Raw genomic sequence first — 16,687 nt, 5'->3', positions numbered from 1 at the left:
ATATCAGTTCCATCAGCGTTTTAGACTCCCAGATAGCAAGTACAGCTTGTCTGGCATATCTGAGAGAATGTCTGTGACAACCTCAAGGACCCAACCTCAAGGGATGAGGAACGAACTCTTCGAAATAGGGATCCTATTTGCATGTTGCCTCAACTGTAGGGAAAAAAGTTGAAACATTTGCCAGCATCCCTGTGGTACGCTTTGGATACCCCGTGGTTCAGCCCCTCAGTCATGTGGGGCTGAACCACGATCAACTCAAACGAGTTAATACTGTACCCTCGCGTTTGACCACTCGGCTACGTGGCAATAGCCTTCCTCGGTTGGGATCACTATGAAAAATAAAACAAACACTTACAGAATTAAGTTTATTTTACTTTCTCTCTCTCTCTCTCTCTCTCTCTCTCTCTCTCTGTCTGTCTGTCTGTTGTGAGCTACCAGATGCTTTTACGAATTCAGAGGAGAAAATATGGGGAAAGCAAAAGAAAGAAAAAGACAGATAAAAACAAGTGTTTTTTTTTTTTTTTTTTTAAGTCAAATAAAGCAAATTACTTCATGAAAAGGACTACAAGAAATAAGGAAAGCAAAATAACGTAAAGGATTATTACCAATCTTTTTATTTCAATTTACTGAAAGACAGTTTCCAAGTCTACTTGGAACATATTTAGAAAACGTGTTACGAGAATTAACCAACGATGATTAATTCATTTATTGAAAAACTTCAGCTGTGTTATCTTTTGCGCAAAAGAGCCTAAAATGCCAATCGTATTAAGTGGTGCAGAGTGTTTTCGAAAGCAAGTTTTCTTACGAATACAATCATATTAACGAAGTGCCCCCCCCCCTCTCTCTAAGGAGCAGAAAATATCCCTACTAAATTCGCCACTATGAGAGGATTTGACCTATTCGTCCTGCCCTGCTCCTCCTTTTCTGTCTCACATGCAGAATTCTCCTATTTAAATAACGTAAGTGTTTGCGATTAATCTCGGAGTAAACATGAATTGGAATGAACACTCAGACGGAATTTACAGAAAGTTCTGCATCCGAGTTCAAATCTCTTCAGTTATTTCAGAATAGATCTCTCTCTCTCTCTCTCTCTCGAGTCCGAAATTGCCTAAAAATCATCGCTTTGCTTCTATCAGTACAGATTTCATCAATACGCGCAACGAAAACAAAAAAAAAGGATTTTAATATGAAGGTACGAAGACTTAATCTGACATTAAAGGTCTATTCAAATGGAAAAACTGTAATAGAAAAAAAAAAAAGTGACAAAACATCACAAGAACGGGACCAATTACGATTAAATTAAAATATTTTATATAATAAAATATTTCTATTTAATCATATCGCGTGTTTGAATATGCAGGACGTCACAAAATACGCAATGCATTGTTAAGAACGAACTACCTCGTCTGAACATCGCATTTGTGAATTCGTCGTTGCTCCTCCAGAAGTATAAAACAAGACAATTTACTATTTAAAAAAAAAAAAAATTAAGTTTATATATGAGGTGTTTGGTCTTAGCAGTGTTATGGAATCAATAATCCCAAAACAACGAAGAAATCAGAACTGAAAAATCGTAGTAATTTGCATGAAGCGTAGTAATAATTAGAGTTGCTGAGAATGGTTAACCAGAAATGCCGTTGAAACCCTTCAGTTCCATCAAAAACGCAGTACCTCTATAGATTATTTTTATTATAAGGGTCTCGAGCGTGGCCAGAATCCGTAATTGTCCATAGCAATGTGTTTAAGGGCGATTTACATATGATGTGGGATGAAAAGCCTGAAACTTAAGGGGAAAATCCCTACTCCCTCCGCCTGAGATAGGCCCTCTACAGCCTCAACTGAAGAGGTCGTCGACGGGGCTCGAACTGGATTTCTCCAAACGAGTGAGAAGTGGCGAAAGCACTAAGGACGCATCTCGTATTAGCAGTTCAAACGATACTTGCACCAAAAATACCACACGAATCCAGTGAAGAATTAAGGTATCAGATGGTGGCAGTCGTAAAGCCCATCATTAAGGATCAAATACCATTAAGGACAATGTTTTACATCATCGGAGGATATCATGTTCAAAAAATAATCGTTGTTCTGCCTCAACTTAATTTCTTTGATTCTGTTAGGAGTATCCCTCATAACGGTTTACACAACAGAAAATCCCATCTTCCCGATACCAGACAGCTAAAGCTTTATCAGTCACCGTTTCCAGAATAAATGTCTTCTCCAGGCTCTGCGATCCATATCCTTCCGTGCACGTATATGTTATTTGTTAAAGTGTGCGCAGAGTTGCTGAGCACGCTTCGCAGACTAAAGAAAGCCTAAACAACCGACAGGACCTACTGGATCTACGAAGAAACTCGAACCCAGACCTTCCTCATCAAACGAGTAACCGAACTACTATGCTGTCATGGATTAAGTATAATGTAATAAATTCAGAACTGTCTTGTATAGAATCTGATTATGTTCCAATGGCCTGTGGAATTAGAATCTTAATAAAGTATGGAATTAAGTATTGAGTGTTTTAAGTATATTAAAGTCATTTGGAGAAGGCAGCAATTAAATAACCTTCTCTATTTCTCTTTCAGTCAATATCCCCCGCCCAATATCTCTAACGTACAGCTCGTCATTTACTCCATCCTTCCTTCCTTCCTTCTTCTGAGCCAAGAATCGATTCGTCTTAAATAGCGGCTTCCATCAACGTTCACTGTCCATCAAGCCAAGAAACAAACACAGGGGTGGCGTACGGAACGCACGTTAAAACTCCGTCACCTATTCCAACTCGTGATATTTTCACAGTTCGTTTTCTAACGGAAACCGATTTCCACCTTTCAACAGAGCGGCGTTGCGGGTAGAGCCGAATGTATTATTTCCACGTGCAACACATCGGTCACTGTCATTCCCCATCTTGCGAGGGTATTGTCGCACTTACATTGTTGCCAATGAAGGTCGTTCCATCGTTATGTCAACTGTCACTTTACGGTGCTCAAGAAAGACACAGAGCCGTTGAAGCTTCCCCCTGGTTTCTATGAAGGACATCATCGATCTTGACAAGAGTCCCGATGAAAGCAGGCAGAATACACAAACTCGCCTTTAATTCTGAGAAAGTAAAACCTCGTTGAGCCAGCAATGGGGCTCTCTTTTTTCGTATATTAATAGACTGTTTCTGGTTAGAGCTCAAATTTTAAATCTGTTATTGCATAGCGAAGAAAAGCTGAGTTAATCAGAGCACGTCACAGAAAAATTCAACGAGAATTTTGCAACAGTCCAACTGTCTCCAATATAAAGAATCATATTCACACTCATAACAACAATAGACGATCTCGTGTCCTCAAAATACTATCGCTGAGAACTGTACCCTCTGAATTCACTTTTTCTGATCGCACAATATCCTTCAAGTTGATTCAACAAAAATAAGATGGCTGAAGTAGGACTTAATATGTACTAGGTTGGGTGTCAGCTGAGGTACTACTGAATACTAGGTAGTACCTCTTTTAGAAATTCTAATACAAAATAAAATAGTATTTGCACGCTATAATTAAAACTTTTCGATCTAATAAACAGGAGTTCTTCGTTATTATTTTTGTGGAACGGTTTTTTAGCATCAGCGACTAAAGCCATATTGCTCCGTGTATACTCTGTAAATTGCGTGCGTTTTGTGGTCGATTTTCTGAACGAAAAACCCGAGTTTTGGGGATATAAAACCACGCTACCTCGTCTGAGACCGACTAACTCAGCCATGTTGTGAAAAAGGCACATAAAAATTCCTCCCGTCATCGACGGGACTCGAACTCGGGTCTTTTCCACCCGGTGTGGAGAGGATGATCCCATGTTACCCACGAGGGCAGAAGTTCTCTGTTGAAGAACCTTATTTCTATAAGTGTTCCAATATGGCAATAATTCATTTTAGTATGGCCTTAAGCACATGAATAGCGTCGCGTATCTCTCTCATTGTGTGGAAAAGATCTTCGTTCGATTTCGAATTTCAAAAATGCTCCACTTTGCCACAGAAAAAAAAAAAAAAACTTTTTCCCTACATGAGAAAGTATTGAGTTTTTTTTAGGAAGGTTTGGTGATTTTTCTCCCGAAAAATCCGGTTTCTCATCCCGATAAACGACCAAGCTGAACAAAGATTGATATTATTAATCGTTATTTGCGAGAATTCAGTGTATGACAGCGCTAGACCCAAAAAACAAGCAAACCATTGGCACAACACGCTGAAAACGAGAAATATAGCGAAGATCGACGTGGTGTTTCTTTTATGGAATTTCCTAAAAAGATGAAGGTTGTTAAACAAGAATAACTGTTCACCGTGGACCTAAATTTCTGCAGCTTGAACTTTTCGAGACCCCACCAATCGTGTTGTGTTTTTTTTTTTTTTTTACGGAAGGCTATTAAAGCTAATTTACACTAATGCCGTGGATGAGTTATGGTTGTGAAAACAGAAGAAACTAACACTACTGCTTAGCCTCTGTGTTAACCAACTGGCTTCTGGTTTCCAAATCTACAAAATCATCTATTCTATTAGAACACTATAGGCTTCAACGGCTACCCATGAAAAGAAAGAATGAAATAGGACGGTTATTACTGTCGCCTTCTCACAGTGCGGAAATGAATCCGGCTTCGCTCTGTCAAGAAGAAATTTTGCAGAATTTCTACACAGCAAGGCAGAATTAGTCGGTGTTATGAAGATTGGGGAGGAAGAGAATTCCATGGTGGGGTAACATGGTTTACCCAACAATACACTGCGCCTCATGGCCTTGGCATAAACAAAACAAGTGGTACGCTCACTCTCCTAATGGTACTTCCAATTGATGTAAATCCCCTTAGAAGCAGTTTGCACATATCTGCTGACGCCTCATGGCGTCAAGTGCCTCAAGGCTTATTCTAATTAACCATGGCCACTCTTTAATATATAAAAGTTATTCGTATGAAGAAGAAATGCAATGCTCAAATACTAAACTTAACGAATCAAATTTATACTTTTTCTAGGCATGAAAATCTTTCGGCTTCTATTTTCAAGTTCACATTTTTTGATTTCTACTTCTTGTAGTATCCCTATTTAAAAATTATGATGATAATACTTTGAAAATTGCATTAGTAAAAAATCCATATACATGTAAAACACTGAACAAGCAGCTAATACCATTTCTACCCCATCTCCCACGATCTTAGAGAGCGAGGATCTTTGGCACTGGACACTTTAAACCAGTCTATTAACTATACCCATGTGGACTGTTTAATTTTACGCCTTTTCTACCTGGAAAATGTAACTCATATCCTGGATTTTATATGGTTGGTAATGTGCGCTTCTGTTTGCTACGGGCGACCATTATTGTACTGTAAATCAAACTGAATTTGAAGCATTGATATTCAATTTGGGAAGTAAATATTTATCTTCAACAACTGCACTTTTAAAATTAAGATTAATAGCATTCCTTGAGGTACCCAAATGCTGGAACTAGAAAGACGGTTCCTTTAAACTAGAGAACCACAGAAACCAGAATCATCGGACAGTTTCATCCCAGAATAACAAACCCTCGTCACAGTAGGAATTACATGAACTCCCAATAATCGAACTGTTGTGGTACCAACTCGGTTTTTCATCCCAGTTGCCGAGTCATGTGTTCCTGTTGCGTACCTTGGCTTTCGTTCGAGTAAAATACTACTACACTTCCGCTTTCCTTATCTTGAAGACGTTCCGTCATCCTCCCCGTCTAAGCGAAGTCCTGTTAAACAGTGAACCAGACGATAGGCCATGAGATTTGATATCAGGGCCGAACACAATACAAACCAGCCGATGCTCTCTATCTTCCGGCCTATCTGCCCAAGAAGAGCTGCATTTTGACTTACACAATTTGGAATATTTATGGACTCGACTAATATTCTTCCAAGATTTAATGGGGTGTATAAATAGACGTCGATTTTTCTTGCAGAGAGGAAACGAGAGTTAAAGAGATTGTAATCACTTGTCTCGTTCTGTGTAAACACCTCGCTCCACTCAGCGATGAAAGAAATATGGCTCGTTCTAATACGCTCTATTAATAACAGTGTAAGGCTTTTATTCTAGATTTGCAACGAAAACAATGTTCCCGTCTATCCTTCCCTCCCTGATAACATCGGGGAACTCTATCGGTGGGCTGATTAACTACGATGAAGAGTCCTTGTTGGGGCACAGCTTTGCAATTTACTCGGAGTAATGCGGGCTTTTATTTGTACTGTAAGCGGGCTATCTGTGAGATTAGAAGAGAAATTTAAATGGCCGTTTTATCGTGTAAGTCTTCATGAGCACAGAGTCGGCCAGGATACCGTGACCATGTGCATTAAGAGGAAACATGACGTATACGGACGGTAGTCATGTGACAAGTCCGAAATTTCACATATCCACGCTGTACCAAAACGAGAAAGTCTTGAAAGCACAAAAGAACGACATTAAATGCAACCGGCTGCGATTGATTCAGGAACAGAAGCTTTATATGATTGAGTCTTCTTGCTGGGCAAAACATACAACCCCACAAAGAACAGTTAGGAAATGGCAAAGATCCAGAAGCACTGCTTTTTATGTGTGCATTAGCGAAAGACAGCTGTTTGTTATTCCTGAGAAACGCAAACACCTTTCAAACCGTTAATAGAGTGATTAGATAATTTCAGATGTGCGCAAAGGTTACTAAAGTCATGAGGAGTCGGTATGCCCTGTCTGTAAACAAGTATTACGTTTAACGTGCGTTTATTTCGGTGTGTTTTGAAACCAGCACGCTGAAAACAACACTCGTTTAATTTAGAATATTAGAAATAGAGTATATGTAAACAACAGTCGTCTAAATAATGCTGCCCTCTAACAGCCAAAGATCGAGGAACGGGAGTTGATTTATCAACATCGACAGAATAATAACGTATGTGGCGCTTAATTATTGTGGCACCATGACGTTGGTGTGTTGCTATATGAACTACCACTCTACTGAGAGGCAGTAGTCCGTTTTCGAGTGACGCAGAGTAAAAATATCCGAGGGCTACTTCACTTGAGCCAGTCTCTGCATTGCCGAATTGATCATTTAAAGATACTTGTGAGGAGTTTGCGATGTTAGAAATTGTTATCAAAAGCTTGGAAAGAGAAACGAGTACGAAAAGCAATGTTCTCATCAGCAGTTCTGTAATGAGTGGTGGATTGTTGTAATGAAGTTGCAGAAGCAAAGAGGGTCTTAATAGATGACAGAAAGAATATCGCGTGGTAGTCAGAAAATTATTCTGCAGTTGTTGCAAATATGTAAGTGGGATATTCGTTTGCGAATACAAAGATGTCCCCTATAAATGTTCAACTGGACTGTGATTTGAGGGTTGCATTTCATTTCCTCCTGTAGAACAGGAATTCTCGATCGTTGAACTAAATGGTAAAAATGGGGGCGAAAAATATTAAACATCGAGGCTTGTGTCCACCACAATCAACGATAACCCCAGTTTTTCCACTTTGGGTATGAAACGAATATTGGAAATGACTGGAAGATAATTGCCCAATGCCCATGGTTTTTAAAATACTATGTTTATCAAAGATAAACCAGAATTACTTCTAAATTGCCAAATGATTTTTAGATTAGAAAAGTTCAATATTTTCACATCTTTAAGTCAAACGTGTCGAAGTTGGTACATTTACAACACCCGTGAAGAAGTGAAGTCCCTCTCTGAATCCCAAAACTGGTGGGATTATTTCACGGGTGTTTCTACCTGTGTGTTGGCGTCCGGTTAATTACACCCACAAGGAAACGTGCGCGTGTATAAAAATGCACACGTTAAATACAATGACAACTTTCGTGATAAGACGCATGACTAATGGATATTTAAAGAAGCAGAGTCCATCGCTACGAACACGAAATAATTACGTGGAAGCACGAGCATTTGTGTATTTCTAAAATTGCAGCGCCAAAGCAGGCCAGCGCACACGTACCCGGCCCTCCATCTGACGGCTTCCGCTGTCATCACCCACTACGAGATGCTTAATTACAGTCTGGGTTTTCTAAACAGCTACAAATTGAAATAAACTCAAGACAGTCGCAAGAGATGACCGAGATGACTAAACTATAAAATTAAGAGGAAAGAATTTAAAACGGTCCACAAAAAAAAATAAAACACGTGTAAAATGCTGGAAATAAACTTAAGAAATTAGAAAGGACGTCAGTTTAAAAAAAAAAAAGAGAGATCACAGAAACGAACCACTGTAGAAATAAAAAAAGAAGAAAAACAGAAAAAGAGACCGAGAGAGCAGTAAAAAGAAAGAGTAAAGATTACTTAGACAACAAAGACAAAGAGAGCAGAGTGAGAAAGAGCGTAGCATCATTTCCTGCATCCCAAAGAAGAGTTAATTGGCGTGGGCAGACAAGGCTCCAGGTTGTCTCGTAATTAAAGGCGGGCAGATGGGGGGCAAACAAGATCAATCAAGAATAAACAGTCGAGAATCACACGATATTCCGTCCTCTTGTGAGTACACCGATAAAAAAGGGGAAGGGGGCGGGGGGTTAAAGAAAAAACAAGCGCACCAAGTGCCGGGGAGGGAAGAAAATCGGTGAGGACATTTTGTCATCCTGGACCCCAGGGTTTACCCACTACTTCTATATACATGTGGGGGGGATAACCGCGCTTCTTTCTGTGCATTCTTCATTTCCTGCTGAAATAATTGTTCCCCTGACGGCTTGGGAAGATTAGAGACAAGCCTGACAGCGAGAGGCGGCAGTCAGAAGAACTGCTCAGATTAATCAATCTGTCCTCCCTTGTAGAAGTGCTGGCGACGACTCACCATCATCCTCGCGCGCTCTGCGACTCGCCTTCTTGGCGCCAAACTAATAAACAGAGCTGCGTTCTCCCATTAAACATGTATTCATCATCGTTGGAATAAGTAAGATGATAAGCCTTAGCTTCTTTTAATTTCCCAAATCTCCCACCCCTAACCCCGCAAAATCACACGGGGACACAGTTGGCTTCCTCACTTCAAAACCATTCTTTAACATACTACAATAGCCACGCTTCCTTCCTGGCACATATGCACACCAGTTCTGCGAAGTCGATAAGTTTTCTCGAAAGGCCACCAATGTGGAAAAAATAGTTCCCACGTGATAATTATATAAAGTTCAAATCTTTCATTAGGATGCCAATCAATTAAATGTAATTATTGCAGTTTGTTTTGATGCCAATTAATGTCGAAAAGAACCAAAATCCACGAGTAATGTTTGTATACCACAAATTTACAGGTCATCGGGACTGCGTGCGAATTTGTTGGACACGAATGTGATTTTGTACAAAACAAATCCATAAAATACAAGTTCGGATATGTCTGAACAGGCATGCAGCTCTTAACGTTTTTCTAGGGTAGTCAGCAGCTGCGCTAAATTCGTGTGTCGAGTAATGACAATTTTGTTTTTATTTTGACCAGGAAAGAGTTAAGCACTATGAGCACACATTACAGAGGCAAACAATTAATTAATCGGCATATCTATTTAGATATGCAAATTCGAAGGACACAAACGTCTGGGGTTTGTCTTGGCTACTTCACCGAGACAATGCGCCTGCACATTCATCACAGCTAGTGCAACAATTTTTAAGTACTAATTAGTCCACGTCTACTTGGCGCGCGCTCTCTCTCTCTCTCTCTCTCTCTCTCTCTCTCTCTCTCTCTCTCTCTCTCTCTCTCTCTCTCTCTCTCTCTCTCCAACATTCAATGTTATGAAAGTTCCAATAACAGTGCTGATGAGCATCATCTCAGAGGCTTTTCATGATAGGTGATTGATTCGTATTAGGAAGCTATCACAGAAAACTGCTTGACATTTTCCCGTTGATAAATATAACCAGTGATGAGGAAGGAAAATCTTTTTCTACATCTGTGATGTATAAATTAGAAAGTACGTTCCCCTCCCTCTGTCAATCATCAGAGAGGGCAGAAGAAGGACCAGGAAAACTCAGATCATGAAAAATCAATGTAGATGTTGATCTCTTCAGGGTATACTTTTCAAGATACTGCAGCGCTAAGTTAGTGAGTCAAAAATTATATCGATCAAACTTTTCATCGAAAATATTACAAAATGATAAAAACAGTTAAGCGAGCTTTTTAAGTACAAAAAATAATTAAAAAATCATTCTCAAACGGATGAATCAACACTTGTCTTTATAACGCTATAAATATTTCACCATTCGTCTGAAAAGCTCCGAGTTCAAATACAGTCGTTACTGGAGGAATTTTAAAAGGGGCTCTTCACTCGGGACTGCACTTAACCAATCCCAGCTAGGAGTAAAGTTTTCTCTAATGCTTTATTTCCGATTTTTAAATCCCACCCAGCGTGGACCTCGGCATCGGAACACACGCTCCTACAGAAATAAACGAATATTATTCAGATGTTTCGCTGTATTATGTTTAGTAATGCTTTCTTATTGAGGATATCTTAGGGTTGTCACTTGTGCAAGCCAGAGAAAAAAAGGTCAGTGGAAACAGCGACTGGGGTCACAGGACAGAGCAGCATTTGATCTCCCTTTATTTGCCTACTTGCAGGTAATTCAGCAGTACCCGAGTCTACGGCCACGGCATGAACTCAACGCCATTCGTTCTTTCGTCGGAAAAGAGAACCTTCTGTGGTAAGTAGATACTTGTCATATGTTATGCTGTTCGAACTAACTTTATCTGCAAAGTGGCTGCCCTCAACTTTCTCGAGCCTTGCAAATTACAAACATTTCGGCGACTGTCCAGAATTAATTTTTGGCTTTAAAAATGTATAGTTTTAGTAATGCGGAGTAATATTTATTTCAATAGCTTACTGGAAATCATATGACCAAATGAACGGTGCATCTCAAAAACGTAAGCGCAGTCCAGCCTAAATTTGTTGATATAGACAGTAGTTTTCAGGGTCTGTATTACTCTTTTCCCAAGTTCATTGAAGAAGGTTCAGTAGTGAACCATGAAGCAATGAGTTATATTGCAAACCCTAATCGAGTTACATTCAAGATTCACCACAGCGGATTCCCAAACCACTTGGGGACCTTTATATTTCAAGGCCCTCCGAGAAGGTTACACTTTTTTGCGGATCTGAGTTCAATTCTGTCATCACAGTGAAAAGAAATATTACTCCTCTAGAGCGATTAGATCCTTTAATAAGGCCTTTTCATAAGGAAGCAGAGTAAGTTGGTCTCGACCGGAGGTTAAGACTTTTCTACAGGAAACGAGTTCTTTTTAATTCCAGTAGCAGACAACTCAACGATAGAATATACGTTTCCCAGCCTCGGCGTTTACTGGCAAAAAATTCAACTGATTTCTCAAGAATTAAAGAAAAAAAAATATAGATAGATAGATAGATAGATAGATAGATCAGTTAAAAAAACTGACTACAATTCAGAATTCAAATTATTTCCAGGACTGATTTTTTTTTTTTTTTTTTTTTTTATCAGTATCTAATCACGTAATTTCTTTTATTTATACGTGAAGTAGATTTAGTTTCATTCTTCCACGCAAATTCTGTATGGAGAAGAATGAGCAACAGGTGAACATTAAGTTCTGTTTAAAGTGGACAAAACTGCCACAATGACCCATAGCCTGTTTGGAAAAAGCTTCATCAAGTTGAGTGATATGGTCGTTTTCGCGATGGACGGGAGAGTCTGTCAAAGTGAACCGAGGACGACCCTTCCATTGTACATTCTGGTGGAAACATCGGAAGGGCCGGGAATTTTTTGCAACATGATCCGAGTAACAGGTAAGATGCCAGAAGACGATTTGAACATAAGCAGCTGTCAGGAATTTTCACTAACGGTTTGGGAATAATAAATTGTGTGCGAGGTTGGTTCCACGTAGAATGGCAGCAGAACAAAAGGAGATGATTCGATCTTTAATTTGTATCCACCACTAAGGGCATTGTATACATTAAAACAGTTGAGATAGATTATGTGAACAATATTCCCAAAATTGACACCCAAAGTTTCTTTAACAATCTCCAGAGACGTTGGAAAACACTGCACTGAGCAGATGGAGACTACTTCGAAGTAGAAAAGCGCCATTACTTTTAAGTTTCTTCTTCGATTTAAAAAAGAAATCAGTTCTGGAATTTTTGGCACAAGAGTGCTTCAAAAAGTTCGAAGTAAAATAATAACTGCTAAAGAATTATGACACTGGCTTTATATTTTATTTGAAATTGATACAAAACTTCTTGGGATTGTGACAAAACACGCGTATTCCTGATGTGGCTTTCTTTTACATAGTCATTTGTCTCGGCACGCAAAGTGACGACAACGTTTTCTGGGATGCTGAGTCGAGAAAGATTATTTTGGACCAACGCAGGCAACTGGTAATTGGAAAACCGAGTAAGACCATCATACCTTTTTGTTCGGAACCTTTTTTTAACCTTTTTTGAACAACTCTCGTTGGCACTTTGCCTTTAATGGTGCACTGACTAGATCTGTTGCGCTGCTAGCATGAAGAACTGGGTAGAACAGAAGAGATTTCTCAATATTACCATCATGAATGAAGTGGCAGACCTTGTTCAGTTATTTACTCGACGTTATGGTTTTCAAGGTAAATGCGTCGGTACTCAAAGAGTAAGCAGTTCTGCTTTTAAGACTAATACATTAATGAGGATGCGCTAATGACTCTTTCAAAGTGTATTTTTAGAAACAGTCTCATTGCTTCCAACATCAGTACCAGAAATGAGCATCGTCCTTATTTAGCATCTCCATTTCTTCCGTCTCTACACTCTAATGTTAATTAAAGCGGTGCCTTCATTAGCCAGTGTCAGTGACAAATTAAACAGCAGCCACCCCACAGTGGAAGACAAAAGAGCAACAGATTTCTGGCAGAGATTGCTCTAAATCTCCATGATGGAGACGACGAATGCCAGCCTGTGTGGAGGGCGCTGTTACAGATAACCGGGACACAGGGAGGGAGGGGGAGTGAAGAGAGACAGAAGGAAGAAGTAATTAATAATTACCCATCATTCCTTCAACAGTTTAATGAGATGTAATAACCTTCCAGGAAACCCAGCTGGGAGAAGAGGAAGTCGCAAAGGATTGTGGGATGAGATTTTTAGTAACGTTAATGATTATAATTAATGCTCTCGACAGTGTAAAATAATGACTCCTTTTTCAGGCATGGCTTTACGTATTCAGGCGGGCTTAACTCCACACGACCTCTAAGCGGTGGTTTAGTGATCTCAGTAAAGGACAGTCACAGCTCTCTGCGTACCATTGTCAGGCAGAACCCACTAATGGGAGTTTCTAATTTAACAAGAACCTGCCATTAATTTTGTTGTCTATTTTCATTCATTAAGCTTTTAAGACATTGGCAGCGAGGCTTCATGGATCACTGTCGACGCCACAGATTCGCCTCACGTTCAAAAAATTCAGAGTGGAATCTTGTGGCGCGTGTTGGCACCGAAAATGGTTATCACTCCCACGTATAATTTTGTAAATTTGCAGGATGCGCAACAAGACAATTTTTGTCCTTTCAGTGGAGCTGGGATCGGTTATTTTCAAATCTGCACCGAGTTAGTAAACTGGCTACATTCTATAAGTTGGGTTGACTTATTTTGAGGATGACGAATCTGAGTTAACATGAGAAAACAGGACCACCACCTGAAAAGTCTCTGTGATCTCGTGCGCAGAGGCAGTGCTCTAACCAAATTAAAAGTTGAATTGCTCTATTTAAAATCTCAATGTCTCCCTTATTAAGTTATTAAAAAGATTTATGATAAACGCAATAAAGATCTTTGGGTCTAACTCGCTGTATTAAATTCATGGGGAAACAATAATAATGGGTAATCGACTCATAGTGGCCATTAATCTAAATTTCTGAAGACAAGCACGAAGTCTGGCATGGAGAAGAAATCCAAACATGGTGGTTTGCACTTTGAATTTTTTTACTTATGAGAACGTGGGATTAGGTTTCGAAGCATTAATGAATTGAAATATTTAAGATGTGTATATATTTTCACATATATTTTACTTCTGAAGAACAACAGTTAAAAAAGGTGCGAATTCGACTGATTCAACAGTATCAAAAGTCGACATTGAGAATTCATGCACAGAATTATTCGTAACTTTAAACTATCCAGAACAATAAAGCATATCTATTAGATGCTTTTTAACCGTGATTAAAGAGGAATACCCATGACCAGAGAACACCTATTGTAGAAGTACACACATCCATAGAGGATCTGTCTTCTCATAGTTTAAGCAGTGATTTAACAGAACCATTCAGAGCGGTAATAATCGAGCGAGTCTTTTCGTTTACTGCAACCGGAGTAGTTAGATGGCAGAGGACTAAGATTTACACGGTGAAAGGGAAATTAATGGCAGTGAGGCTGATGTTAAATGATTCACACTTGGTGCGTACAGTTCATAGAATATATTACATTATATTTCCTTAATCAATTGCTAACACAAACCAAGTTTAAATGTTTCGTGGGAGCTAAAATTGTTTAAACATGCTCCCATGATGCCTTGACTGCTTTAAAGTACGTAAACAGGTTTTAAGAACCTACCCTTCATTTTCTACAAGAAACTTCTCTGTATAGCTCCGTGTACTATGCGTGTGCTGCGGTGAAGTGACATCGCACGTGCAAACAAAGGCCAGTTCATTTGCCTTCTACATCCAGGCCACACGTAGGTGTATTGGGAAATCATCCTGAAATACATTTCCTCCTGTTCCAGTGGAATATTCTCGAACTTAGGTCTGCTGCTGGAATTGAACCCATTTTGCTTCCACATGGCATGAGAGATCTTTCGGCCGAGTTCATTTTTAGGGAGTGCTCAACCGTTTCCTGCAACATGCCGAATATTACGTCGAAAATGCACCGCGGGGGCACCTGGGCCAGATCCAGAACCCCTCAGATTCAATAAATCTCCAAAGAATGATCCACACCTGGAGCTACCAAGTGTTTTTGATAAATATGAAATGATCTTTAATTGCAACTAGATGAATAGAGTATTGCAACCGTTCCGTCACAGCCAAAGGCCAGGGGGCTCACATCAGAATTAAATAATTGTGTACACAACGAAAGTTAATGTTATGCTAAGCGCTTGTAATAAAAAAATTAAAACAATTTTGCTTTTTTAAAATAAATTTAACGTACAATAACGGATAAACGTTCGTCCTCAGAATCGATAATTGTATATACCAAAAATTATTCGACACTTCTCAAAAACGTTTGCAATTACTCGACGCCCCACCCTTTTTCTTCCTTATCGTTTTACATATGCTTCCTCTGTTTCGACTAAAATCATGTAAACAAGAGCAAAAGGGATGGAAGATATGCGTTAATAAGCACAAGCTTATCGAAGACTATTTGAAGTCGACTAGCTTTTGAAGCACGTGAAGAAATAAATGTAAATTTTAATGTATCAGTCAGGAACTTTGTTTTAATCAATCAGTACATCACAATATGTACACGGAAAATATTGTTGATATGGTGCCAAAATTCGATGACGCCATTTGGGACAAGATACCACTCCTCAAGTACCATTTTGGAAGGCTCTTCGGTATACGTTTAACTCATTTCTTCTTATTTCAAATTGTTTTTGTCATTTTAGACTATCCCCCCCATATAGGGAGGAGTGCCATTAACATGTGCTGCACGGACTGTCCACCTCTGATTTAAAATACAAAATACTATGATCGTGACGCGCCATACTGTGTTAATTGAATATATTTTATTGGTCGTATATGTTTCTAGGGATGAAGCCCAGATATGAAAGGGATGCAACCTTTTCCACAGCCAATTAATTTGGCCGATATATTTAATCAGAAAACTTCAAACGTTCAAAAGAAGAGAGGAGGGGATAAGAAAAGATAGAAAGAAGAGAGAAAGAGGAAGAAAATTGGAGATTAGAAAAGAGAAAAGAAAAGAAGAAAAGGCAGAGAGAGAGAGAGAGAGAGAGAGAGAGAGAGAGAGAAGGAAGAAAACAGAGAAAGAAAGAAGGAAAGGGAGACAGATGTGGTATTATCCACTGTGACACCCGCTCTTGCGGGTGGCACAGTGGATAATACCATCTAATACCACATTAGATTAGTTTGAACTGTTGCCTCGATTAGTGTAATCGATGCAACGCAGTTCAAACCTGCCATACTATCAATTAAAACCAAGAAACCAAAGCGTACAAGAACTAGTTGGTGTTTCCTGGCTGTGCATTGACACATTTTCCTGTTATTCGATAACTGGAAAGCAGAATTCTTCGCTGGATGCCAAGCGAGCCCATTAGATCGGCGAGACTCGTCTAATTATTACGAAAGAGAGAGCGAACAACAGAACTGGGTTCAGGAGATAAGAGAAGGCCCCAGAAGTTGGATCACAATAAATAAAAAGCTGTAATTAAGGTCCCCTGATGTTTGCGCGCGCGCTGTTATTTATTTATCGGGTTGTTGTATAATGACAGGCAAACCTTGGCCAACAGTGGTGTCCTCGTAATATTCGCACGCCACGCACGGACTTTCTGGTAATTGTGACGCTGTTAGGCACGATGACCAACATCACATGGCGAATTACATCGGCAGCGGATCGAACACAGGTCTGATAACCGATGTTATGAAAAGTAATTAGATTCTATTCGTGCTACCGCGGCTGATGATTAATCTTGTTTTAGATTTTTGGTCACGAACACTTCCCTAAGTTGCCAGATAACGTCCGGGCAAGTCTTAAATATACAGCGAAAACAAGACGTTACCACCAGTTAATTAACGCCA

The 16,687-nt window shown here is 39.4% G+C and overlaps 1 protein-coding gene across 2 annotated transcripts in view; it reads left to right on the top strand.

Moving 5' to 3' along the window:
* LOC150089474 (uncharacterized) overlaps nt 1–16,687 on the top strand; it is a 106,855-nt gene that overhangs the window by 36,532 nt on the left and 53,636 nt on the right. Inside the window, exon 2 of one of the 2 annotated variants that reach the window (XM_090389508.1) lies at nt 10,520–10,602. The exons of the other annotated variant lie outside the window; for it this stretch is intronic. Coding sequence (XP_090245634.1) covers nt 10,554–10,602 — 49 coding nt within the window. The 5' untranslated portion in view covers nt 10,520–10,553. The remainder of the gene's footprint in view (nt 1–10,519; nt 10,603–16,687) is intronic. 2 annotated transcript variants of the gene reach the window in all.

The sequence above is a fragment of the Mastigoproctus giganteus genome, chromosome 2, assembly GCF_048544385.1.
Source record: "Mastigoproctus giganteus isolate SK-2022 chromosome 2, ASM4854438v1, whole genome shotgun sequence".
Taxonomy (NCBI): Eukaryota; Metazoa; Arthropoda; class Arachnida; order Uropygi; family Thelyphonidae; genus Mastigoproctus; species Mastigoproctus giganteus.
The sequence above is the reverse complement of the archived record's forward strand: the minus strand, read 5'-3'. Positions and strand labels throughout refer to the sequence as shown.